The sequence below is a fragment of the Lutjanus erythropterus genome, chromosome 10, assembly GCF_056507025.1.
Source record: "Lutjanus erythropterus isolate fLutEry1 chromosome 10, fLutEry1.hap2, whole genome shotgun sequence".
Lineage (NCBI taxonomy): Eukaryota > Metazoa > Chordata > Actinopteri > Lutjaniformes > Lutjanidae > Lutjanus > Lutjanus erythropterus.
The window spans coordinates 27,434,119-27,459,963 of NC_139326.1; the positions used below are offsets into that span (position 1 = coordinate 27,434,119).

Sequence of the window (25,845 nt, forward strand, 5' to 3'; positions counted from 1 at the left end):
CAACATGTCAAGCTTCACAATGAATTAAAAACTTTCATATTTGTTTTGGAAAGGAACAGACTCATTTTAGAAGTCAGTATAATAGTTTGGTAAATTTAACAACCTGCAAACAAGACATCCAACATCAGTATGTATCTACTTAAATCAATGTGACATTGAATGTGAAGCTTCTATATTGTTTTTGAAATATAACATTATGATTTTGAAGTCAGCATATCAGACAAAAGAGGTGAAAGACCTGCAAATGTGTTGCCCCCCCCAAATAAAGTCCCATTTTCATGTGAAAATCATACAATCGGCGCATATGGTGGAAGGAATAGAATATGATCTATTTCTTCTCACCACTTTTTCTTACTAGAATTTAGTTCTTCACTGCTGTTTTGATGATCAGTACAACTGCTTGTTAATCACCAGCGGGCTCCTGGCTACTGTTACATAACAGTCACACCCAGAAATTTCTCAGAAATGCTGAGGAAAATATATATTTGAAATGCTTCCGCGAAAACCACGTCCTGTTCAGTTTAACTGCATTTCTTTTCTGGAGCTGTCTGGCTGTGTGTTTACCAAATGTGCTCATCAACTGTCTGTAATAAAATGTTGTAAGACAGTTCTACAATGTTTTGCATGAAAGGCATGAAAAGCATGAAATGTACACACACACACACACGCACACACACAAATTAATTAATCAATACAACATAAAATAGAAATTTTGAACTTGGTTGTACTATGAATAATAATAAACCTAGATATTTAAATGTATTTATCTAGAAGCAGGTTTTTATACCTGAGTTGTTAAGGGGTCCATGAAGCACAGGTGTGTAAGCTTCCATGCTCCTAAGATCACTACTGCGCACATTCTTCCTTGGTAAGTCAAACAGTTTGTGTTTTATTCTGTATTCTGTCTCTTTATTATCAAGCATTGTTTGCATGTGTGTAGACTGAGATTTATGCTCTGTTAAATTCACAGGCAAAGTACTGGCTGCTGTTTACAATGTACTTCATATTGCTTACTTGGATTGTGTTTATTGAGTTTTAGGAGTTTGAGTATGTTGCTAATCTAAGGTTTTATCTTGTTCTAGTGCCGCAGCTGGTATTGGTCACAGGAGCAGCTGGTACAGTGCTTCACCTGTTGGTTTGTGGTGCTATCATTTAAGGTTTGCTGTGGCACTGGTATTAGGGTAAAAATGGATTTATTTTGTTTGTAGTTTTGGTATTTGTTTATTTTTCTTATTTTTCTTCCAGTGCATCAGCCTGCTGACATGTGTGTCACCCTGCCTGCAGCGAGACATTCTACTTTTTAACCTTTGGTAAATTGATGTTAATCACCCTTGTTGTAATAAAACAGCCTATTATGGCATTTTGACCCACACTATTGAAGTTCACCTGTATACATATCAGAGCTTAGCTGAATGTCATAATATCATACCCCCATTTGACTTTACCTGCTCCAAACATCCTGGACACATACCAAGCAGTCCCAGTAAACTTGTGGCTTTTCCCGTTTGACATCTTTGATTTCCTCACACATTCCTCATGCTTCCTTCATCCTTTTTAATCACACAAAGTATTTGCCAGAAGAACCACTTCCTGGAGCAGGTGGCCTGATGACATAACAAATAATTTGAGGTTAGGGATAGATGCTTTTAAAGGACCTAAGATAACACTCTTGCTATTTTAAGTGGGAGTTTGTCTGTCATGAGATATGTTAAGTTTTAGACAACCACACAGTTTTGTTATTAGCAACTCCAACTGAGTGAAAAATATACAGTAGAGTCAAGAATATGCACAATTTGTTCCCAAGTAAATAATCTTTAAGATGGGTGGGAAAAAAACATAAAGTTAAATACAAAATATAATTTCTAGCCAAGTGACAATTCATCAGAAGCTTTTATTTTAGCTTATTTTATTTGCAAGTCAGGAATTTCTTATGTATATTTAAAGACAAACATGCAAACATTTCCCAGATGGCACAGGATGACATAATGTCTTTAAATGTCAAACAGGTTGGAATTGCACTCCACCCAAACGAAACTTAATATTTCAAATATTACTTTTAGCTCAGGATGATTGAAATGTTGTTTGAATTGGAGTGCTTAAAGGTTCAGTGAAGTCTGATGGGTGTGGACCTTGAGAGATTTAAATTCATACAGACTTCCATGCATATCGTTCCTGTGAGAATTGATATAAACCAGACTAACAAACCTGCGTCACAGATGCACAGAAACACAATACGAGCAACAGAGTAATATGGCAGTGCAATGACATGTTTAATACGATTTTCAAAACGCGGTGCTAACACAGCTGACATGATATTTAGGAGAAGATAAAGGCAACGTTGGAGCTAAAACAAGTAAAGTAAACATTTGGTTGCCAAACCCGAGGAGTCTTGATGCAGAATAAGGTGTTAAATGATCAGATATAAGTAAAAGCATTTAAGCTGAATTGTGAAAAAACAGGACACCAATGTAATTTGCCAGAACAAACACTAAATGCTGTTTGTATTTAGGCCTTTCAGAGGCCATTCAGTTGCATTCTGCAGTTGGTACAGATTAGTCATTTACAATATTTGGATACAGACAGACAAGCAAGAATTACTCAATGCAAAGTGAAATGACACTATTATGTAAACACAGGCAGAATGTAATGTAATCTAATGCATACCAATCTGTTAGCTCAGTCTTCTTGGCCCTGATTTATTCAACAGCAACATTATCCCTTTTTACACAGTAGGTGTTGGCTGGAACAACTCATGTTGTCCAATATCAAGTTACAAATTTGACTATAAGGTATAAGTGTGGAGAGCTGGGATTTTTTTCACTGTACATTTTAATGATTAATGCCGTATTTCTCAACACAGATTCATTAACCAGTCCAGGGTATTCATTTATTTTTTGTGTTGTGTTTTAGCTCATATTGTTCTATCAGTTCAGTACACCTAGTGACTCTAAACACTACAATACCAATGAGTTTAAGTGGTAATAAAGTTGAGAAGATGTCATTTAGAGCCACAAAATCAAAGCTTTTTTTAATCTTTAATTTCATCCACATCGTAAAGATTCAGTTATCTCTGATTGTTGTGGATTTAGATTAATACAGGCTTACGTTGGTATTTTTCCTCATAGGGGTCCCGAGCCCAGGTTGGGAACCACTGGATTAGTAAATTGTTTTAAACAGCATGTTTAAGAAAATGCATTCTAAATTGTGCCCCATAAAATTTTACATTACTGCAAGAACTATGTTAAAATTTCCTTTACATGCGCTTGTAGTTTGTGAGTGTGATGTGCTTGTATTTTTATGAAATTTGCAAAATAGGCTATTTTTATACTGCCATGTATTGTAATCGCACACTGTACTACAGGGCGTAACAATTGTGTTGTCCTTTTTTGGGATGTGACTGTGTACTTACAGTAAGTTGGTTGTGGTTTTGTTAATTACTGGTGGTTCCTCTATTTTACTAGAATGTTGTTGATTAGCCTGAACAGAAAGGAGGTGGGTAGAGTGTCCTAACAGCATGCATTAGATTCCTTTCCGTGTATGCTGCTGGTAAGCTTGCGTGCCATGGCCGACAGCTTCACATGAACTCACATATGTTCTTTTCACTGAGTGGATGCCAAATGTGGGAAACCCCACACATACTCCTGCCCAAACTGCACTTTCCAGCCCGCAGACATGTCCTCAAGGTAGTGTCAATCAAAAAACCAAGTTATATTTACGAGTAAATCAAGCAGTACATCAACAAATGACACCCCACACTCCCATGTTTCTTGTTAGCGAGGCATATAAAAATAGATTCCCCATCAAGTCAAAGCTTGTTTGAAAAAAATTATGTTACCAAAACCAAATCAGTGCAATAACACATTGTTTCATAAAAAAAAAAATCCTTTTACAGAATAGTAATAAACATTTTTTTCATTTAATTACATATTTAATTATACACAGGCAAGCAAGCACATGATCCCCATAATTGTCTCAGAGTTTGAGTGAATCACAAACACTACATTAGCTGGTTTACATGTGCCAGTGATGAAAGGAGTGCTGAAAATCTGTACTCAAGTGCAAGGACTGTTATATTACCAAAATATTACTCAATTACAAATAAAAGTACTGGGGTTGAAAAATTTTCAAGTAAAAGTACAAGTATTCTTCTCAAAAACTACTCAGAGAATTAGTTATTTTTTTTTTAACCACTGGTTAATACATTATCAGTAGTAGCCTTCAATCAAAAGAGTTTCTGTTTCTCCAAATCTTCTGTCTGAATTACTCAGACCTCCTGCTCTGTCCTGCTCAGTATTCACAGTCACCAAACCTGACTTCATTCTCAACTTATGAAATAGTGGCAATTTGCCACCGCACCTGGGTGACTCATACAGACACAGACAGAACCTGTTCGTATCTGAAAGCAAAGCATCAGGCTTTTCAGATGCCTTCAGCGTAAACCCACACAAGACAAATTCTGGATTCATGTCCCAAATGTTATTAAATGATGGAAGGTACATAACATGATGTGCGTCTTGTGACTTTGGTCGTCTCATTTTCATGTTGCAAGTTGCTCCAGTGACGTCACAGGACCTAACATAGTCACTGTAACCTTAAACGTGGTCTTATCCAAAACTTAACCAAAAAAGGATTTCTGGCCAGTGAAGTGTATTTTGTGCTTCAGTATCAGACGCCAAGGGGCATGGCATTATTAGTATGTGGCAGATTAAGAATACATGCATAAATGTACAAGTATTCCAAAAAACCTTTCATTACCGCAATTTGAGTATTGGTAATTAGTGACCTTCTCCTTTTACATACAGCATATCTCTAAAACTAGCTGAATATTGGCTGAGGTGATCAATGAAGTTTCCTCAGAGTTCAGTCTTGGAGTTGGTAATCTGATCAGTCTAGTTGGATCTACTAAGTAAACTAACTGTAACTTGATCTGTGTTTCGGTCAAGTCAGACATCAGTTTGTGCACATAGCAGACAAAGGAATGGCAAGACACTTTGCCAGTTTGATAATCTGATACACAGGGCTGTCTGCCTCGTGTGGATATTTCCTGCTGGTGTGTGTACATATTTGTGTGTATATGTGTGTGTGCGTGCGCGTGTGTGTGAGAGCAACGGATCTGGGGCTTATCTGCAGCTAATCTTGAATACTTCTGTACCGATCAGCCTAATTTTTTGTACAAATTCATGATTGTATGCTAAAGGACATCTGTTATTCAGAATTTTTGACATTATGTTTTTGGGTCATCACATACTTGTGAAGGCAATATCTCAAAAACACCTTGAGGGAATTCCTTCAAACTTGGTACACATGTTCACTTGGATTCAAAAGATGAAGTGGTTACATTTTGCTGGTCAAAGGTCACGGTGACCTCACTATACACATTTTTGCCCTTAAGTGAAGAATTCATATGCTAATTATGACAACATTTCATATAAATATCTGAGAGGATAAAATGATGAGGTGATGACATTTTACATCCAAAAGGCCAAAGGTCAACTTCACTGTGACATAATAATGTTCAGCTCTTTGTCAGTCATCTGTACTCCTCCGTAAAAATAACCTCTAACTGAAGACAGCACGTTTCTCACTGGAAATTATCCACCTGAATCATACATGTATAATGATTACTTCCATTTTGCCAAAAACACATTTTAAGGGACAGTTCACCCCAAATCAAAAATGCATACCTGTAGTGCTATTCATCCATTTAGATTTTTTTTGTTGTGTTTGATGGCACTTGGCTTGTGGTGCTCAAAACACACAAAAAAAAAAGAGAAAAAAAAGGCCAATTTAGAGTCAACAATTAGCCTGTTATGCTGCATGTCTTTGGACTGCGGGAGGAAGCTGGAGAACCCGGAGAGAACCCACATGAGGAGAACATGCAGACTCTGCACAGACAGGCCCTGCCTCAGCCAAAAACTCCCCAGCGCCCCAGCTGGCTGGGGGAACTAGCCGAACTAGGAACTACTTTACTTAAATTCCTGCAAACTCTTCATATGGGTCTGGACAGACATGGATGTAAAATGTAACTTGACTGGTTGGTGGAGACACATAGCTGTGAGGCAGTAATTCTGTTTTTTGACTGCTCTGTTTTACATGCCTGTTATCAGCTGATTTGTCACTTTTCTTAACCGGCTGCTAGGAGCCACTTCAGTTTGAAATCTTGGTTCAGCTTGGGGCAGCTGATCAGCTGGTGGAGGGCATGTTAATATTTGGTTGAGATTAACTGTTCGGTCAAGATGCATGCTGGTAATGTAGACTGTATGAGGAGTTTTGATAAAGTGACTTCAGTGTTGACTGATGTTTGTTAGCAATTAAAAAAAACTGTAAAGACAACTTGTATGAATGGCATGAGGAAACATAAGCAAAACATTATTTCTTTTGTTGTCATTTCCAGTCACTGTCAATACTTAAAACCACATTACCAACTTTCATAACACTCAAACCACTGACAAGATAACAGCAATTTAATTGTTTCAATTTGCAAGTGAATTATAGGCTATAAATAAACTATTTATTGTTATATATTATTAGCACTAACTCCTGTCAAATTTCTAACCTTTCAAAATAGTAGGCTAAATAATAAAACCATCAGATTACAAAACACTACATGAAAGCCAGACTAAATAGATGGATTTTAGGTTTATGCTCTTGACATGCACATAGATGGATTGACAGTTTTTTCCCTGTAACTCGCTTATCATGCAGTGAAGTAACAAAACCAGAGAAGTGACATGCCTGAACAAAACGCTGTATCGCTTCTGTCTATTGCGTCAGATAAATGCTATTTTTGCCTCTTAGGAAATCTGTTAACGTATAAAGAGGAGCTCATGCAGAGCAGAGAGATAATCTGCTGTGACTTCATTCAGTAGCTGATATGTTTTCTCAAGTCTAAAAGTCTGAGTGCTGTGTTTCACGTTTTTTTTTTTTTTACTTGAACTGTAGGTGAGCTTTGTTATTGTGAATTTTAAAATGGCCACGAACATTAATCCTGTTTAAAGCAAAACAGGCCAAGGTTATCTGCAAAGGACCTTTCAAGAGCAGAATAATTGAAATTGCTTTTCAAAGAAACATATGAACAGGATTTAAAAAGAGCAGAATAAAAATGAAGATTGACTGAGTTAAAATAGGAGAATAAATGTTATACTGCGGTCCAAGATATGTATAAAAAGTCCAAACTGAATTGAAGGAATGAAAGACAGTGCCAAAAAAAGAGTGCATCACGGGTGACAAACTAAAGAGGAAGTAGACATACAAGATGTCAATCAAAGGAATATTTACATAATATATGATTACATAATCAAAATCTATACATAAAAACTTCACAGAGATGTAATATTAGAATTTACAAAAAAAATACTCAACAACAACAACAAAAACCCCTAAGAACACAAAACCCTAAGAAAACACAAAGAGAAATGGTTAACAGATAATAAAAATGTAATAAAAACATAAAAGATTAAGTATTAAGACATTAAAGTAAAAGTCACCCTGTAAACATTACAAGTAGAGTCAAATTATGAGTGCCATGTTTTATGAGTTTTTATTTAAATTTTATGAAAGTGGCAACTGCAAAAATAAATAAACAAAAGTTCAACATAAAAACAACATTACTGACCGATAATGACTGAACCCATCAAACTTTATTTGAGTGAGATATTTGAGGCCTGAACGGACATGATGGCATTTTAGTTCGGGTCAAAGTGCTTCACAGCTGACAGACTGATGAGGAAGTAGACGTATAAACAGTATGGCAATGGGAGACTAAAGCATGCAACACATATAAAAGCTGCCTCAATTAAGGTTTTAAATATGCCCTGCAGAACCACTCAAGAGCTGACTGCACAGTACTTGAGGGGCCTTCATTAAGACATACATGAAGACATTTGGGTTCAGTAATCTTGTGCTAAATATGCTGTTTCCTGTTAAACATGTTAATTTCTTACAGAACTTGCTCAAACAGTGATGCCCCAGGTGTTGCCAAGGTGTGTCTCCTGTCACAGAAGCTGCTATATATTCAGATGACAAATTGCTGTCAAAGTCACCAAGTCCTGACTTGCAGCTGAGGGATCACTCTGGGACTTGCAGGACATTACAGGTAAGCTTCTTGGCTTACTTTTAAACTTTCATATAATGTTTTTTCACACTTGTGACTCCAGGCAACTATGCACTATTATATTTGAAGTATAGTATATAGTATTTATTAGAAATAAAAGTCAGTCAAATTCAGTATTAACATTCAGTTTTGTTTATTTGATCAGTGTGTAAACAACAGGACAATGTGTTTTTCAGAGATGAAGTGGGTTTTGTGCGTGATCGCTGCAGGTCTTTACCTGTGTTTGCAAAGCCATGTGGACGCTGGTGAGTATAATCTCTATTAAATGAAATTACACGCAGTCAGCAGAGCAACTGAAATTAGTATCAGGCACAAAATAATGATTTAGTGGCTGGTGAATCTGAACATTTAAAACTAATGGTAGATGTTCACATTTTGAAAAGTTTATTTTATACACATTTACAGGATGGAAAGTTGAAATGAGAGAACAAAATTATTTAGTAAGCAAAAAATGTGAAAATGATGCAAAATGTTTTATATTTTACTTTCTTAAAAGGAAAAAGACTCACACTCACACTCTTATACACTGTCTTCTGCAACAATGATAGACTGTTTAAGTTACCAGTTTTGCTTTGATGACAGCTTTGTACGCTGTAATCTGAACTATTTCTTATAAAAATAAAGAGTGAATGAGAAGCATGTTCAAACTTTAAACTTTAAACAGTGTTTTGCTGAAATTATCGAGTTAATATTGTATAGTTAAAGAAAATGTTAAAAAGAGGAAAATAGAGAAGAAACCACTGTGACAGTTTTCTGGATTGTGTCTAAGACAGCAGAGAGCAGACTGACTGAAAGATGTTTTTTGCCTTCAGAACCACATTTGAGCAGGAGTGACATTGAAAAGGCTGTGATTGAAGCCAAGGCCACAGTGGACTCAGCTTATGAGTACTCCAGAAGAACGTGAGTATACAAACCTGCTGAAGTTCTGCACAACTACAAAAACAAATGTATGAAAGACATTTACACTACAGCAGCAGCAGTTTATTCAGATAAGGAAAACCGTATGTTCATTCAAGGTGTAGATGCTATGCGATCAGAATGTGATCAGATCTGCCTGACCACATCTGGAGGTAGTCTGGATTGCAGTGTGTTCATTTCTGAGGCAGGTGTAAATGCAACAATCTGGAAAATGTGCCTAAATATAGATCATATTTTAATATGAGGAGTAAATAGGGTGTTAGTGCTCATAAATCAGATCTCTCCACACAACACAGGAGCATTGAACATGTGAGAAGGAACTCCGCAAATCCTTCAGACGTGCTGCGGTTGCTGAAGCAGCCTGTTGGGCCAACACGTCTTGTTGCGCGCGCTGCTGACTATATGGATAATGCTGTGAGACTGATCAAGACATCTTGGGGAAAACGCCAGAAACGCTCCATCAATGCCACAGGTGTGTATCCAAAAATACGTCCTTTGGATTTTCCATATAAGTGGCTTCAAGTCACAGCTAAGGTGTCTCTTCTTTGCCTCTGTTGATCAGATCTGATTTCTGCGGAGACACTGCAGGTCCTTGCTGAGCTGACAGGCTGCTCTGCCCAACAACGTCCCCCTCCTTGTGAGACCAGTCCCAATTTAAACAGGTTTCGCACTGCAAGTGGCGTCTGCAACAACAAGTGAGGCAACTGCTAAGTGGCTAATTTAAGCTTAGGGGGAAAAAACAAGTAAAAAACAAACATGTCCACAGCTAATTGACTGCTAAAATGTTTTGCCCCTGGGTTCAAATTTAATCTTGTCAAAGACTTTCCTTCCAGTTGTCTGACTCTTTCTTTAAATTTAATTTGACAATTACAAATGGGAGTGGAGAGTTGGCTTGGCAACATTCCTTTTGAAAAATGTTGGCAGTAATGTCAAAGACTGACACATACTGTACATGGTGCACCCATGTGCAAGACAAAGGTAAAGAAAATAAAGGAATATTTTTCTTGCCTAGAAAAAACAAGCGCTGGGGATCTTCCAACACGCCTCTCAAGCGCCTGTGTACTCCTGACTACCAGGATGAAGAGGACAAGCCCAAAGGCTGGTACCCTGAACGGAAAGTCAACAGACATAAACTTCCTCTGGTACTATACATTTATATATACATATTTATTCTATATATTGTATACTAAAGTACAAAGAATTATAATAAATGTACAGGGAGGATAAGACACCTGAGAGCTCGTGTTGTTGTAAAAAAAGACTGACAATATACAACTGAGCCTAGGTTAGGGTATTTTTTTTTTTTTAACTCGTACCACTTTCACTGAGGTGCTCATTTGTCTGTATCTTGTCCCCAGGTAAGGGACGTGTCCAACCAAATTCTGCACACAGCAAACTCTGATGTGGTGAGCGACAACCGCTTCACTCACCTGCTGACCATCTTCGGCCAGTGGACGGACCATGACCTCACCTTCACTCCTCACTCTCCAGTCATCCGCTCATTCAACAATGGAATTGACTGTGACAAGAGCTGTGATCGTACAGAACCCTGCTTCCCCATTGAGGTCAGTGTCATTCCATTACATAAGAAAAGTCATGAATGCAGCCCAAACATACACACACATACTGAATGCTAACTGCTCCTTGTCATCTAATCAGATTCCCAGACAAGACCCTCGCTTTAGCAGGAGCTCACACAAGTGCATGCCCTTCTTCCGCTCAGCAGCTACTTGCGGTTCTGGCAACACAGGCTACAACTTTGGTCAAAAAACTATCCGTGAGCAGATGAACTCTCTCACAGCTTTCATTGATGTAGGCCAGGTGTATGGTTCAGATGATAGCAAAGCTCGCCTGCTCCGGGACCTCACCTCAGATAAGGGCTTGTTGAGGGTCAACACAAAGTACACCGACAACGGCCGTGAGATCCTGCCCTTCACCACCATGAGTGCCAACATGTGTGCTACACGAGCTCGAATTACTAATGACGTTAATGTTGAGGAAGTGCCCTGCTTTCTGGCTGGTAAGTGGAAGTAAAGTTCTTGTGAAACTTGCTTATTGATTATGTGTTTCCTGTAAAACAGTAGCAAGGAAGGAGGTTGTCTCAGACACTTATTGACATTTACAGTAGCATGTATCACCTCAGAAACATACAGTAACGGTCAGTTCTTGCAGGATCCCTACTGTTTTGCACTGTTTGGTGCTAGCAGGTGCCATGGACACTTCACTGGCACTTCTTAAGTCGCCATGAGCACAACCAAGAGTTGAAGCTGAGCTACTAGAGCACATCAGAAGGGAAAACAGAAAATATTTTCTTCAGAGAATAGGATCCAGTTTCACCCAAATCAGTGAATAAAGTTATTAAGTTTTGCTTTTGTATGGTGAGGCCCCTAGAAATACCTCAGTCTGCTCTGGTGAACAGACGTATTATCCTTCCCTGCTCCAGTGGTGTCACAAGTGAGAAAGCAGGTCATTGAATGCAAATTGAGTAAACGCCTGCAAGTGCAGGATGGGTCATCAGCAGTTTTTAATCACTTTCCAGAAAAAGGCAAGCTCTGAAATACCATTAAAATACCTAAAAATATCTACAAAACAACTTTTTTTTGTGGTTTTCAGCCCAGGTACTTGTGCATGGGTGATGTATAGCAATACAAAAATAATATAAATACACTTAAACATTGACTTTTACTTCAATGGATCTTTAAACAGAGTCTATTTATGTTTTATTAGCACAACTCAGGTAAGGCAACCTTTTGTGAGTATTCACAGCAGTCCTCTGCTTTGTTTCTCAGGTGACGAGCGATCCAATGAGAATATCGGTCTGACCTCTTTACACACACTGTTCATGCGTGAACACAACCGTCTTGCACGTGCTCTGGCCAAACTCAATCCTCACTGGAACGGAGAGAGACTCTACCAGGAAGCTCGCAAGATCATGGGTGGATACCTCCAGGTTGGACAGTGGCTTAGCTGTTTGGATTGCAGGGGTTTTGCATTTACGATTGAGGGAATAGATGGTCCTCTTATGGTTTACTTAGAGCATTTTTATTTTTGTCTGTCAGGTTCTCACTTTCAGAGACTACTTACCCTTCATCGTTGGTCCAGAAGTCATGGCCAAGCAGCTGTCCACCTACCCTGGCTATGATGAAAACGTAGACCCCAGCATCTCCAATGTGTTCGCTACAGCTGCCTTCCGATTTGGTCACCTGATGGTTCAGCCTTTCATGTTTCGTCTTGATAAGAGGTACAGGGAGCACCCTAAATACCCCAGTCCACTGCTGCACAAAGCCTTCTTCACACCATGGAGGGTCGTCTTTGAAGGTATGGCCAAGATCTCTAACTTGTTAGTGTTCACATTAAAGGAGAACCAATCACAGTTGTATTAACACTTTAAGACAGAGACTCCAGAACAAGCAGTTGTTGATAAATATCTACATTTTTCTGTACTTTTCTTGTGCTTTTCAGCACTTGCTATGAACTTTCAGATTGAAACTGAACACAGTAATACTAGTAACTAGCTAACTGGCAAGCTACATAGTCCAACTTAAATTGCTCCTGTCTCTTGTGCTCTTCAGGTGGTGTGGACCCGATTGTGAGGGGGCTGGTGGGCCGCAGAGCCAAGCTGAACAAGCAGGAACACATGATGACTGATGAGCTGAGGGAAAGGCTGTTTGAATTCTCCACTGAGTTGGCGCTGGATCTGGCCTCTCTCAACATGCAGAGAGGAAGAGACCATGGACTCTCTGGTATTACTCTGATTAAATCAGTCTATACATCAGACCAGCACATACAGGTGCTTCGCCAATCCCATAGACAATGATGCAATTTTATTTATTTATTTATTTATTTTTTGTTGATTTACAATTTTGAGTTTTTTTTTTGTTTTTTTTGTTTTTTAAAAAGCTTTATTTGTAGAGATTTTCCATTTATGATACAAGATATTAACAAATATTGTCATCTCAAGCTAACAATATGCAAAAAGACAAAGGATACTAAAACTAGTAAACTGATCACATAATTTATTAATGGACCCAGGTTTTATAAAATTTCCACAATTTTGCCAAGTTTATATGAATTCATACCAAGTTAGACATACCTTTGTTTCATAGACATGTGAACTTGCCTGAACATGAGTGTTTGTGATATTTTAATAAATTAAGGTTAATCAGTCAGCTGTCATCTTCCCTCTTCTAATTGGATCAGTCAGTCAACAGTGTTTATATTGAATTACCATAAGGCTTAAAACTGTCTGTAAATTACAAAACCTATCGAAACAGACAACTGTTGATCTAAGCAAGGCTGAGGTTTAGTTAGAGATGAAATTCTAATGCTGCTATACTGTAAGACTGAACTCTGGCAGCCTCAAACTCACGTTAATGTTAGCTCTCCATCAGTAGTAACAACTACTGTAGGACTTGTATATATATTTGTTTTACAACCTGCAACACAGCAACTTTGCAGCATTTTTCTATCTCTTCCAGTATATGAAACTGAGAGTTTACCCCCAGAAAGGAGTGTGGCTTTGCAGACTCAGACTGGATGACGTATTGCCGGTCTGATGTATTTATTTTCTGTCATAGAAGGTGGTATTTTGCCTTTGCAGATGTTGCAGATCAGACATCATCTTTATATGTTTTTTTTTCTGTTCCCCTATTTAGGCTACAACAAATGGCGCAAGTTCTGTGGGTTGTCACAACCACGCAATCAGAGACAGCTGGGAAAAGTTCTGAAAAATGATACATTGGCCAAGAACCTGCTAGATCACTACGGAACACCTGAGAACATTGATGTGTGGCTGGGAGGGGTGGCTGAGCCGTTTGTCGGTAAAGGAAGAGTCGGACCGCTGTTTGCCTGCCTGATTGCCTCTCAGTTCCAGAGGATCCGCCAGGGAGACAGGTGAGCAGACATGAGGCAGACCTGAAATTACATAACTGACATTTACAAAAGATGTTAAGACAGTCGTGTTTGCTGCACTTTTAAACATTTAAAAACTGTCCATTTCAGACTTTGGTGGGAGAACAAGGGAGTCTTCACCAAGGCACAGAGGGCGTCCCTGAAGAGCACGTCACTTTCTCGCATCATCTGTGATAACACCAGTATCAGTCGAGTACCAAAGAATCCCTTCCTGTTCCAGAAGAAGTCCAAGTTCATAAAATGTAAGGAGATCCCTGCATTTGACCTGAGTCCATGGAAGGAGCATCTTCAGTAGAAATCCTCACTTTGGCAGTTTAACTGAAGATACATCTTACTGTGTAGAGGAAATGTTTTGTCACACTGGTCAAAAATAATAATAATTTTAAATTTTCCTAATACAGTTAATCTATATTCTTAATTTAAATGAAACTGCAACTCTGTAATATTTCTTTGATTAAGTGTTGGAAAGTAATGTATAATTGCAATGAGTGCTTCTAATTTAATTGAAATCCTGTCTTTAAATTTTGATTTGTATGACTGGTGGATGAATGTAAACTATCTGATACTGTAGAAACCTTTTATAATGATACTGTTACAGCAATGAATCACTTATATTGATCAAAAAGTTTGGGACAGAATCAGTCTTATTTGAATTCTCATTAAAAAATCTTTGCTTATTGTAATCAAGTAGTCTGCTTAGTGTTCATTTTGGGTCTTTTCATGAGCGGCAACATGAAACATAACTCTAAGACTACAGTAATTCACTTTGCCTCACAACAGTCTGTCTGCATCCAGTTGCTACCTGAGGCTGCTGCTGTTTGCACATTTAAATCATGACAGGAAATCATAGTCTCTGTGACACTTGTGACAAACTCCCAAAAGGGAGCCAACAAGATTCAGCAGTGAAACTTGGTGTTGTTCAGGTTACCTTGTGTAGTCCAGTCAAACAACAAGAGAGAATCTGCAAGTGATGGAGACAGAAAAGTCACTTAATACCTCCTTGAGCAGACTCTTGATGACGGAAAACTAGTGAAGCTGTCTGTTTAATTAAAATAAGATAAGATATTAGACTTTTTTTTATCCTGCAACAGGGGAATTCATGTCATCTACAGCTGAAAAAGAACAGGTAGAAAAGATCAAGCAAAAAAAGAATGAAAATATAAAAAGAAGATAGATAGAATGGATTATAATAGATTATAGATTATAAAAACTATAAACAGATGATATTAACTAAATATGGACAGACATGGATAATTGGTCAGGATAACTGAAATGTGTAGTTAAAAGTGTTTTATGATGTCCAAAGTTACGGATAGGTCACGTGTTTCCGGCTTGGGTTAGGGTTAGCCAGACTGGATAAAGTATTCACATCATTTAGTTCAGTAAAAACACTAATACCACATTGTGAAAATACTTCACTATAAGTAAAAGTCCTGCATTTAAAACTTTACTTGAATAAAAGTATGCAAAAACTGTATGAAAAGTAAAAGTAACCACTGTGCAGGAAAATGTTCCCTGTCAGTAACTAGTAACTGTACCTGTCAGGTAAATGTAATGGAGTAAAAAAAGTTAAGTGGAACTATAAAGTAATATAATATGGATGTCAAAATTGTACTTAGAGTACTTGAGTAAATGTACTTAGTTACATCCCCCCACTGCAGATGATAGAAACTGAATGTGTGGTTTTGTTCTTTTTACAAACTTTTAAATAGTTGCTGTTTTATGCAGAAAAGTGTGTGACACACCTTAAAGTAGTTACTTTATATAAAGCTGTCAAAGACAATTAACCACAGAGTCACTGAGACGTTCACATCTCTCAGAGAGAATTTATGGACAAAAAGTAAATTTTAAGCCACAAGATTCCGGTGTGCCCCATGGCTTCAGAAAAAATATTAATGGTGGTCTGTGGCGACAGACAGATAATTTTCTGATCCCGTTTGAACTGTGCCACAAATTATTCACACGATGTTTGTCAGTTCGAATTTTACAAGACAAAATCGTGACGTCATGCGTAATCTTTCTAATTACGTATCTTCAAATATGATACTCAAAGTTTTACGAAAAACTGCAACTTTCTTGACTTGTAAAATTATCTAGATTCACAAACATCATATGTGAAGGTGGTGGCACAATTCAAACGAGATAAAAAAAAAAAAGTTACTCTCCCATTAATGCGCAAATATTCGATCCAGTTAAACTTGGTTCACGCGCAAAAAGACTTGCGCTCTGTTATCATGGGACTGTTTTTCCGATTGCAGAGGAGAGCTCTTCTTTTCACAGCAGACACACTGAGGCGTTAATACCAATATTTGTCATAGCGCTGATTTATTCAAGTGTTCCAATAAACCATGAGGGTGTCACAGTGAGACGGCATGCACCAAGGTATGCACCAACTCACTCACTCACTCACTCACTCACGTACACAGAGATACACCAATTCACACACACAACAAGGCTATGGGGATTCTTATCTTTACATTTAGTGTAGTTTGAAAATGCACTTTGTAAATTCACATTTTTTGTTAATTAAAATCAGATTTACTTCAATGTGTGTGTGTGTGTGTGTGTGTGTGTGTGTGTGTGTGTGTGTGTGTGTGTGTTGGGTGAGGTGCTGCCCGATCTACGTTCCTCCAACAGTTGAACACTGTTCTTTTACACCGAAACCTTCAGGCATGTGTGAAATACGTAAATTAAATGTTTTCACTTATTGTACAGAAAAGACGATTATTGGTTGTTGCTTGGTTGTCTGGAAAGTGTGGAATCTTTTTCGTTATATAGGTATATCTAATAGCACACTATGTGTGTGTGTGTGTGTGTGTATATATATATATATATATATTTATATATATAATTAATTATATATATATTATATATAATTTATTGCACAGTGAGTTAAATCACATACCTAAGAGCTTATATAATATATATTACTACTGTTACCTGTGGGAAGGTGTGATGGATTTTTATTTTTATTTCTGATGCAGGAAGGTATTTTGTTTTCTTTTCGTTGGCACGCAATCGTTTCAGTCTATTGTGTACGACTTGTCAGGAAATCCAGCTGAAGTTTCCACTCCAGGAAGTTCTGGACACCTGACATGCCTGACTCTGTCTGACCAGCTACTTGATGTTTGTTTAGCATGGTGAAAACGCTATCGTAGAATTAAACCGAATAAAAGAAGATTTCACAGTGTATTACGATGACTTATAGTCTATTATTATCATTTAGGTTTTATTTGATGAAATACAAAATGTTCATTCAACAATTTCAAGAAATATATATATATATATATATATATATATATATATATATATATATATATATATATATATATATATATATATATGTATATATATAAAAACATTAAAACAGTCAGGAACAACAGTGAACATGCAAAAGCTAAAACGAAAAATTAGAGATAATGAAATAATAAATGATAACAGGATTTAACCTGCAAAAGTTAAATTTATAAGTTGTGAAAGAGCGGTGTTGTAATAATCTGCACGGTGCAGCGCTGCAGCTCTGATACACCTGACATGATGCAGGCTTGGTAAAACAAACAAACAATACTTGTGTCTGAATGTCAGGGCCGAATTTCAGAATTATCCTTTTTTCACAGAAATGCAGAATTTACAAAAGAACAAGGACAGCAAATATTATAATGCCAAATGTGGCACTATTTGAGAGATTATTTTTCTCTTGGGTTAACTATTATTATTATTATAACTATGAACAAATCGGATAAGACTAGATAAAACATCTAAAAACCGACGTTCAGAGACAGTATTTTGTCCTCAACATCTCTTTGTTTTCCGTAAATTGCTTCTGTAAGATGCCGAGAAGGAGGAGGAGGAACTAGGAAGAAGAAAAAAAAAAAACTTAATTGTCTGTAAAAATGCCTGATAACAAATGTCCCGTCATCGTCAGATGGGCGTCACTTCGTCACCTTTTAAAAGTGTGGCGGAGATCATCCGTAGCATCGACCTTCACAGCAGCTGGAAGTTCAAGTTTGCCGAACATTAAGAAGAAAAGTGCTTCAGGTTGATCTACTTTACATAACAGATGCAGATGTATAATATTGAATTGTAATTGGTTAAAATTTTAAGTGTTTTAGAAGAATATTCTGAAAAATTTGTGTAAAATATTTGACTTGTGACAGCAGCATATTTGTCGTGTTTTGTAGAGATGAATGGATTACTGTGCCTCCTGGCTGCAGGACTGTGTTTGCTCAGCTGGGTGAATACTGCTGGTGAGTACTTTGTCATCTTATAACTAATTTTAGATGCATTAATTATTTGATTTAAAACAATCTCACCCTACTACTATTTATTCTCTTATATTTGTATTAAAGGGACAGTTTAAAATATTCATTTTACCTTAGCTGTAGTGCTTTTTTATCCATCTACTTTGTTTTGGAGAGAGAGTTTTGAAGATGCCGGCTGTAGAAATGTCTGCCTTCTCTCCAATAAAACAGAACTCAGTGGCGGCTAGGCTTGTGGTGCTCAAAGTGCCAAGAAAATACAATTTAAGAAAATTAAAAGTGTGCCTTTCAGTCCCGTTAAATTCAAGAAAAGGCTAACATTTCTGTGGCAGATACTTGGAAACTCACACCAAAACATCTAGATGGACAGGCCAGAGGAAAATATGTATTTTTGTGTTTGGGGTGAACTGCCACTTTAAACTTATCAGAGCAGAAATGTATTTTAATGCTGTAATTGCATGGTAATTATTGTATCAGAAATATATGTCAGAGATGCACTGACCAAAAACATCAGTACTAAGAGTGAATCAGAAAGTAAATTAAAGCTACTACAAGTAGTTTTGAACATGTTATGAAACAGTCTCAAATTAAGATTGATGCCTCAATATATCCTATATAAGTAAACAAGATTTTCTGCGAGAAGATCAGCTGTTATTAGTTTTAATGGCTGCCACAAGATCAGATTCTCTGTGAAATCAGATGAAACAAGCCTGTGTTCATATTGTCCCAGGCAAAGTTACAGTGAGTTGTACATTTGCCAATTAAAAAGAAGCAGTAGATGATTTTTATTTAAATGTTTTATTATTATTATTATTATTATTATTATTATTATTATTATTATTATTATTATTATTATTGACATTATATTTTATGGTTATTACGTTGGGAACACTACACCTATTGTTCACAGAGGCTCCCAAAATCAACAAAATATGAACGTCCTTTGTAGGAGCTTATGTTTTTAATGTTTTTTTGCTTTCAGAATCCCATTTCAGCAGGAGTGACATTGAAAGGGCAGTGATTGCAGCAAAAGCCAATGTTGACGCGGCGTATAAGTACAGCAGACAAGAGTGAGTGTACAAATCTGTTGACCAGCTGTTTAAATTCTTTAGCGTTTGAAAAAAGGGCACAACAAAGACCTATAAAATTACTATTAAAGATATTCTGAATGAAGATATTAATAAATCTGATCTCACCACACAATGCAGGAGCATTAATCGTATAAAAAGGAACGTGGTGAATCCTGCAGACATCCTACGGTTGGTGAAGCAGCCCGCTGGACCATCCCGTACAGCCGTGCGTGCAGCTGACTATATGGATAATGCTGTGAGACTGCTCAAAATGTCACTTGGGAGACGTCAGAAACGCTCCATCAATGCCACAGGTTTGTATCCTTTACAGATTCTCTGAAACTTTTCCTACAAATAGTTTGCAAATCAGTTACAGCTGAAATGTGTATTCTTTTCTTCGTTTAATCAGATCAGCTCTCTGAGGACGACCTGAACGTTATTGCTCGTCTGACTGGTTGCTCTGCTCAAGAACGTCTCCCTTCGTGCAGAACAACATCCAACTTAAATAAGTATCGCACTGCAAGCAGTGTCTGCAACAACAGGTGAGGCCTCTATTAAATGGCAACTTTTCATTTCATTTCACAAAGCAAGCTTGGAGAGAAAATATTCAAGGTGTCGATAACTGCGCAGCAGGCTTTCATTTAAAATAAATCAAATCCCAGTTATGTTCCTGAATTTGACTTTGGTTTGGGCCTCTTATTGTGGGATGTCCCTGTATCCTTTCCCCTATATTTCCTTTTGCTTAGTCACAAACATTAGATAAATGTAAAATGCCAGTACAATAATTGATTTATTTTTCTCAACTAGAAAAAACACTCGCTGGGGATCCTCCAACAGACCGTTCACTCGCTGGGAACCTACTGAGTATCAGGATGACAACACTCTCCCTAAAGCCTGGGACCCTGCCCACAGAGTCAACGGGTTTTTGCTTCCCATGGTAATAAACTTCAGAATATCATCTTTACTGGCTACACTGCAAATGATCATTGAAAAAAGACACAAATCCTTTTCACCAAGGTGCTCATTTGTCTTTATCCTGTCCACAGGTAAGGAAAGTGTCCAACGACATTCTGAAGACAGCAAACACTGTGGACGAAGACCCACTCTTCACTCACCTGTTGACAATCTTCAGCCAGATCACGGACCATGACCTCACCTTCACTCCTCACTCTCCAGTCATCCGCTCATTCAACAATGGCATTGACTGTGACAAGAGCTGTGACCGTACAGAACCCTGCTTCCCCATTGAGGTCAGTGTCATTACATTGCAATGACAATGAATGCAGCCCAAACATACACACACATACTGAATGCTAACTGCTCCTTGTCATCTACACAGATTCCCAGACAAGACCCCCGCTTTAGCAGGAGCTCACACAAGTGCATGCCCTTCTTCCGCTCAGCACCAGCATGTGGTTCTGGCAACACAGGCTACAACTTTGGTCAAAAAACTATCCGTGAGCAGATGAACACTCTCACAGCTTTCATTGATGCGGGCCATGTGTACGGTTCAGATGATAGCAAAGCTCGCCTGCTCCGGGACCTCACCTCAGATAAGGGCTTGTTGAGGGTCAACACAAAGTACACCGACAACGGCCGTGGGATCTTGCCCTTCACCACCATGGGTGCCAACTTGTGTGCTACACGAGCTAGCATTACCAATGATAGCAATGCTGAGGAAGTGCCCTGCTTTCTGGCTGGTGAGTGACAACCAAAACCTTTGACATACATAGCGTTGAGTACTCAGTACTTTAGGGGATCAACTTAAATAACCCTGTATCAAGTAGCATTGAAACTTCTCCAGTCAAACGATACCTTAGTACTGGGTATTATTTTTTTTTAAATTACAATACCAGCATGAATACCATAAATACCACAAAGGTATTGACTACCAATACCAGTATTGTATGTTTTTGCTCAAAAGAAAACACACCAAGTTATTAGTAGCGGCATCACTTGAAGCGTACTGGTATTGGTACTGGTACTGTAATTTTTTAAACAATACCCAGCCCTACACATATATAGGGCTGTATATAGAACATTGCTTCAATACTACTACAACTTGTATCAAAATAGCTGTGGCATTCAAGACCAAATTTTGATACCTTAGAAGTAAATCTTCAAGCTGTGGTTCATTTCTTATGTTGCAAAATGGCTTTGAGTGGAAAACTGCCAAGGAACTAAAGAGTTGAGACAAAATATTTGTACCATAATGTGCAATGTAATTTCAATTTTGTTAAAGTGGATGTTTTAAAATTGGTATTGAAAAAAAGTATTGTTCAGGGACTGGTGTCAAAGTCAAGGTACCTCTACTGGTAGCAGTATTGACAATTTTTTACCCAACAATACCCAGCCGTACATGTACAACTTTTAAAAGTGTTGGATTTATTCAAAGGCCTAACAGCATGTTTCCCCTCATTTTATGTGACTTTTAAGGTGATGAACGATCCAATGAGAACATCGGTCTGACCTCCTTGCACACACTGTTCATGCGTGAACACAACCGTCTTGCACGTGCTCTGGCTAAACTCAATCCTCAGTGGGATGGGGAGACACTCTACCAGGAGGCTCGCAAGATCATGGGTGGATACTTCCAGGTTAGAGAGCAGCTTAGCTGTGTGGATGATTGAGGGAATGCATGTTGGTCCTTGTGTGATTCAGTTAACTCAATTTTTTTTTTTTGTATTTCAGGTTCTCACTTTCAGAGACTACTTACCCCTCATCGTTGGTCCAGAAGCCATGGCAAAACAGCTGTCCACCTACCCTGGCTATGATGAAAACGTGGACCCCAGCATTTCCAATGTGTTCGCCACAGCTGCCTTCCGATTTGCTCACATGATGATCCAGCCTTTCATGTTTCGTCTTGATGAGCATTACAAGGAGCACCCCAAGTACCGTAGCCCATTGCTGCACAAAGCCTTCTTCGCACCCTGGAGGGTTGTCTTTGAAGGTATGGCCAAGATCTCTAACTTGTTAGTTAGTGGATAAGGAACACACTTGAAACTTAAATTATCTCTTGATTTCGTCAGGTGGTGTGGACCCAATCCTGAGGGGACTGGTGGGTCGCCAGGCCAAGTTGAACACGCAGAACCACATGATGCCTGATGAACTGAGGGAAAGGCTGTTTAAATTCTCTACTGAGTTGGCGCTGGATCTGGGAAGTCTCAACCTGCAGAGAGGAAGAGACCATGGACTCCCTGGTATTTATTTAGTCTTTATACCTGTGTATTGCTTTGCAGGCATTACCATCATACATTTAAAACATGGCAACACTGTCACACCGTGTGTCCAATTTTAGGTTACAATAAGTGGCGAAAGTTCTGCGGGCTGTCACAACCACAAAACCTGACAGAGCTGGCTGAAGTGATGAACAACACAGATATGGCCAGGAAACTCCTGAATCTCTATGGAACACCTGACAACATTGACGTGTGGCTGGCAGGAGTGGCCGAGCCGCTAGTCCGTGGAGGAAGAGTGGGACCGCTGTTTGCCTGCATGATTGCCACTCAGTTTGAGAGGATCCGCCGTGGAGACAGGTATATTACAGAAATTACATTGCTAAAGATGTGGAGTTATGAGTTACCCGCACCTTTACTCTCAGTTTTTCTTGACTTTAAATGCTACCCAACTGTCCAATTTTAGACTCTGGTGGGAGAACAAGGGAGTCTTCACTGAGGCCCAGAGCAATTCCCTGACGAAAACATCACTTGCTCGCATGATATGTGACAATACTGGGATCACTGAGGTACCGGAAAGACCCTTCCTTTACCGTCCACGAGGATCTGGTTATACCAAGTGCAAGGACATCCCTGCCTTTGACCTCAGTCCATGGAAGGACGGTGCTGGTGAGTTGATAATCTGAAGTCTTCTTTGATACAGTTGACTGAAGCTGAACCGTGACAAAACTGTTTATTGAAAATGCTGATTTTTCCTTTTAATTTTCTCTAGAACCATCATCCCCACCTGGATATGCAGGAAAACCAGGTAAATCTACCACTTCCTGTGTGATTATCGATAAATATTTGGGTAACTGTGTGATATTAGGGTAATGACATTCTCCAACCTTGCCCCTATTTTCTCATGTTTTTGTATCTTACTGACCAATACAGACAATTTATCAAATTGGTCCAGTATTGAGCAAGAGCACTGCAGCCAGCAGAAGCAAAACTGAGCTGCTGTGTAATTTCTCCAGTCAACTGCACGACGTCAACATACATCCACTGAAAGTGTTCATTTTGGCATTGACAGGCTCAGATTGTTATTCTGAGTGTCTGACAACATTATGGAAAGGATCAGTAAAGAGACAGGCCTGTGTAACAAAAACATGAGAAAATAGGGTCCAGGTTGAAAAATATCGAAGTTTCCCTTTAAGTTGATGTACTAAAAGTATTACTGCAATAGTAAGGTTCTATTGGTATAATTGTTCTCTCTTTTTCACACAGGACCCAGAGGACCACCTGGTCCACCAGGACCTCCTGGCACCGTGGAAAAAATTGCTTTCTCTGTGCGACTGGGCAACAGCTTCCCCAAAACTAATCAGCCCATCCTCTTCCGTGATGTCATCTACAATGGGCAGTCCAGCTATGACACTAAGACTGGGTACTTTACATGTCAGGTTGCAGGTGTTTATGAGTTCACTTTCTACTGTACCATCACAAGCAGATCTGCCAGTGTGGATCTGATGCGTAACGGAGAGGTGATTCTGCACTCATATAACACCTTGCAAAAAGGAACGACAACAGCCAGTGGAAGCCTTTACATTAGGCTTAACAAGGACGACCGGGTATGGCTGCTGGCCAAACACGGTCAGAATGGTCTAACCAAAGACAGCGTCTTCTCAGGTCATTTGCTGTTCACTGAATAGGAGGGTGTACTTGATACAGCTGCTAACACACAACATCCTCAAAACACTGCAAAAAGTCTGTTTTGACCTGTTACTTAGTCTAATATGCTCTCTTTAAATCTACCAATAGGAGGAGATAATTCCACCTTCCATTTTACAGTACTGTTTCATGCACTGCATTAGTAATAAACACAGACATGTGTAGGCCATATGTAAACATCACTGCCATGCTGGACTTGACAAGACTGGCCCGTGAACAAATAAACGGGGAAGCTGCAGTTTTTGCAGATAGAAAGCTCTAAAACGTTTAAGTTTCTAAACTGATTTCAGTTATGAGTTTTATTTTTTTCAATGAGTTTACTCAACAATTTAAGTTTAAATAAAAGTTGGTAAAACTCTTAAGACTTAAGCATTTGAGTTGGGCTCAAAACTAGTAAATCTGTAGAAGTAAGTTGCCTTGAAAAACAAAACAAATGCTCCGTATTATTCTGATTTGACCTTTTTTCAAATGTCTTTCTCAATGTTCAGCAGACCTCTCTGAAGCAATTTAAGACAAAATAGCATCTCAAAATGGGCATCTGTTGTAGTGGAACTTGTTGATAGAAAAGCACAGTCTTTTTAAACCTGACATAATTTGACTCTTTTATCACTTTGTTTTGAATGAAGGAATATTCATATTGCACTGTAAAAAAATGCCAAAGCTTATTCAACATATTCTTCTCTAAATTAACTAATGAAAACCAATGTGAAAACAAAGTTATACTTGTCTTGATATGTAATATTTTTCACATTTTCTACTGAATTAATAATTTTATTGTCTTTGTCTTTTCTGTGAAGTGTATTTACAGCCTGTATCTGACAAATAAATGTTAACATTATCAGATTCTTTAAATAACATATAATTGATTAAATAAATGTTTTTTTTCTTTTAACATATTTATGGAACGCACATTTGTCTGTCTAAAGATTAAGTGTAAGACTTTGAGTCACTTCGGGTTTGACATTAATAAATTCTTGTTGTTCAGATAAAGCTCTGCCTCTGCATCAAATTCATGATGACATAAAATAACTATTCAGAAGATGAAAACATTCATCAGCAGACTCAGAAAACCACAGTTGATGTTCTTAAGCAAATCAGTAGATGGCGCCAACATACAATTTTTATAGAGAGGGACATGGGCACAACTGTAAAAGGTGAATTACAGTTTGTCTACTGCTGATTCTCAAGTTGAACTGTTGATTTGCAGATTAAGATGCCTATGCTGGTATGATACAAAAAAATTAAATAAATCCCTAAGTTTAATCTTTGCTGTAGACACATGCAGTACTGTGTAATAGTTTCAGTCAAATCAAAGCAAAGAATCAAAATAAATTGACCATTTGGAGAAAGATTAGGACAAAGATTATTCAGAAATTGTGTTTATTTATGTTTTATCTACAATATCTTAATTTAAGAACACCCCCCAGTATTTGGTGAGTTCTAGAGAAATGACAAAATTCATAAAACCAAGGGAAGAAATAATTTGTTATACCATAAAGATGTCAACTTGAGGACAGGCAAAATATCTAACAAACAGATACACAAATGAACTGAGTTTTGGTGGGATTTACATCTGTGCTGCTGCAAGCCAGGATGCAATATGAGTCTTCATCACTTAAAGGTCCACTTATATGTTGTGTTCACCAGTCAGTTTTAACTATTATAGTACGGTTGATAAAAGCAAACCATGG

The 25,845-nt window shown here is 38.1% G+C and overlaps 2 protein-coding genes across 2 annotated transcripts; both read left to right on the forward strand.

Moving 5' to 3' along the window:
* Positions 1–8,289: 8,289 nt before the first annotated feature.
* LOC146320567 (eosinophil peroxidase-like) lies at positions 8,290–14,560 on the forward strand. Its single transcript, XM_084728872.1, has 12 exons — positions 8,290–8,358; positions 8,926–9,013; positions 9,328–9,503; positions 9,594–9,726; positions 10,044–10,173; positions 10,390–10,596; positions 10,691–11,051; positions 11,821–11,981; positions 12,091–12,349; positions 12,604–12,774; positions 13,687–13,924; positions 14,033–14,560. Exons 1-12 carry the CDS (start codon positions 8,292–8,294, stop codon positions 14,235–14,237), a joined length of 2,196 nt encoding a protein of 731 aa, XP_084584998.1. The 5' UTR covers positions 8,290–8,291; the 3' UTR covers positions 14,238–14,560.
* Positions 14,561–17,931: 3,371 nt separating this feature from the next.
* On the forward strand, positions 17,932–25,144 carry LOC146320568 (eosinophil peroxidase-like). The gene is made up of 15 exons (XM_084729144.1): positions 17,932–17,980; positions 18,124–18,189; positions 19,184–19,271; positions 19,410–19,585; positions 19,681–19,813; positions 20,079–20,208; positions 20,318–20,521; positions 20,611–20,971; positions 21,708–21,868; positions 21,963–22,221; positions 22,301–22,471; positions 22,570–22,807; positions 22,914–23,116; positions 23,220–23,255; positions 23,714–25,144. Exons 2-15 carry the CDS (start codon positions 18,126–18,128, stop codon positions 24,133–24,135), a joined length of 2,646 nt encoding a protein of 881 aa, XP_084585270.1. The 5' UTR covers positions 17,932–17,980; positions 18,124–18,125; the 3' UTR covers positions 24,136–25,144.
* The last annotated feature ends 701 nt before the right edge of the window (positions 25,145–25,845 follow it).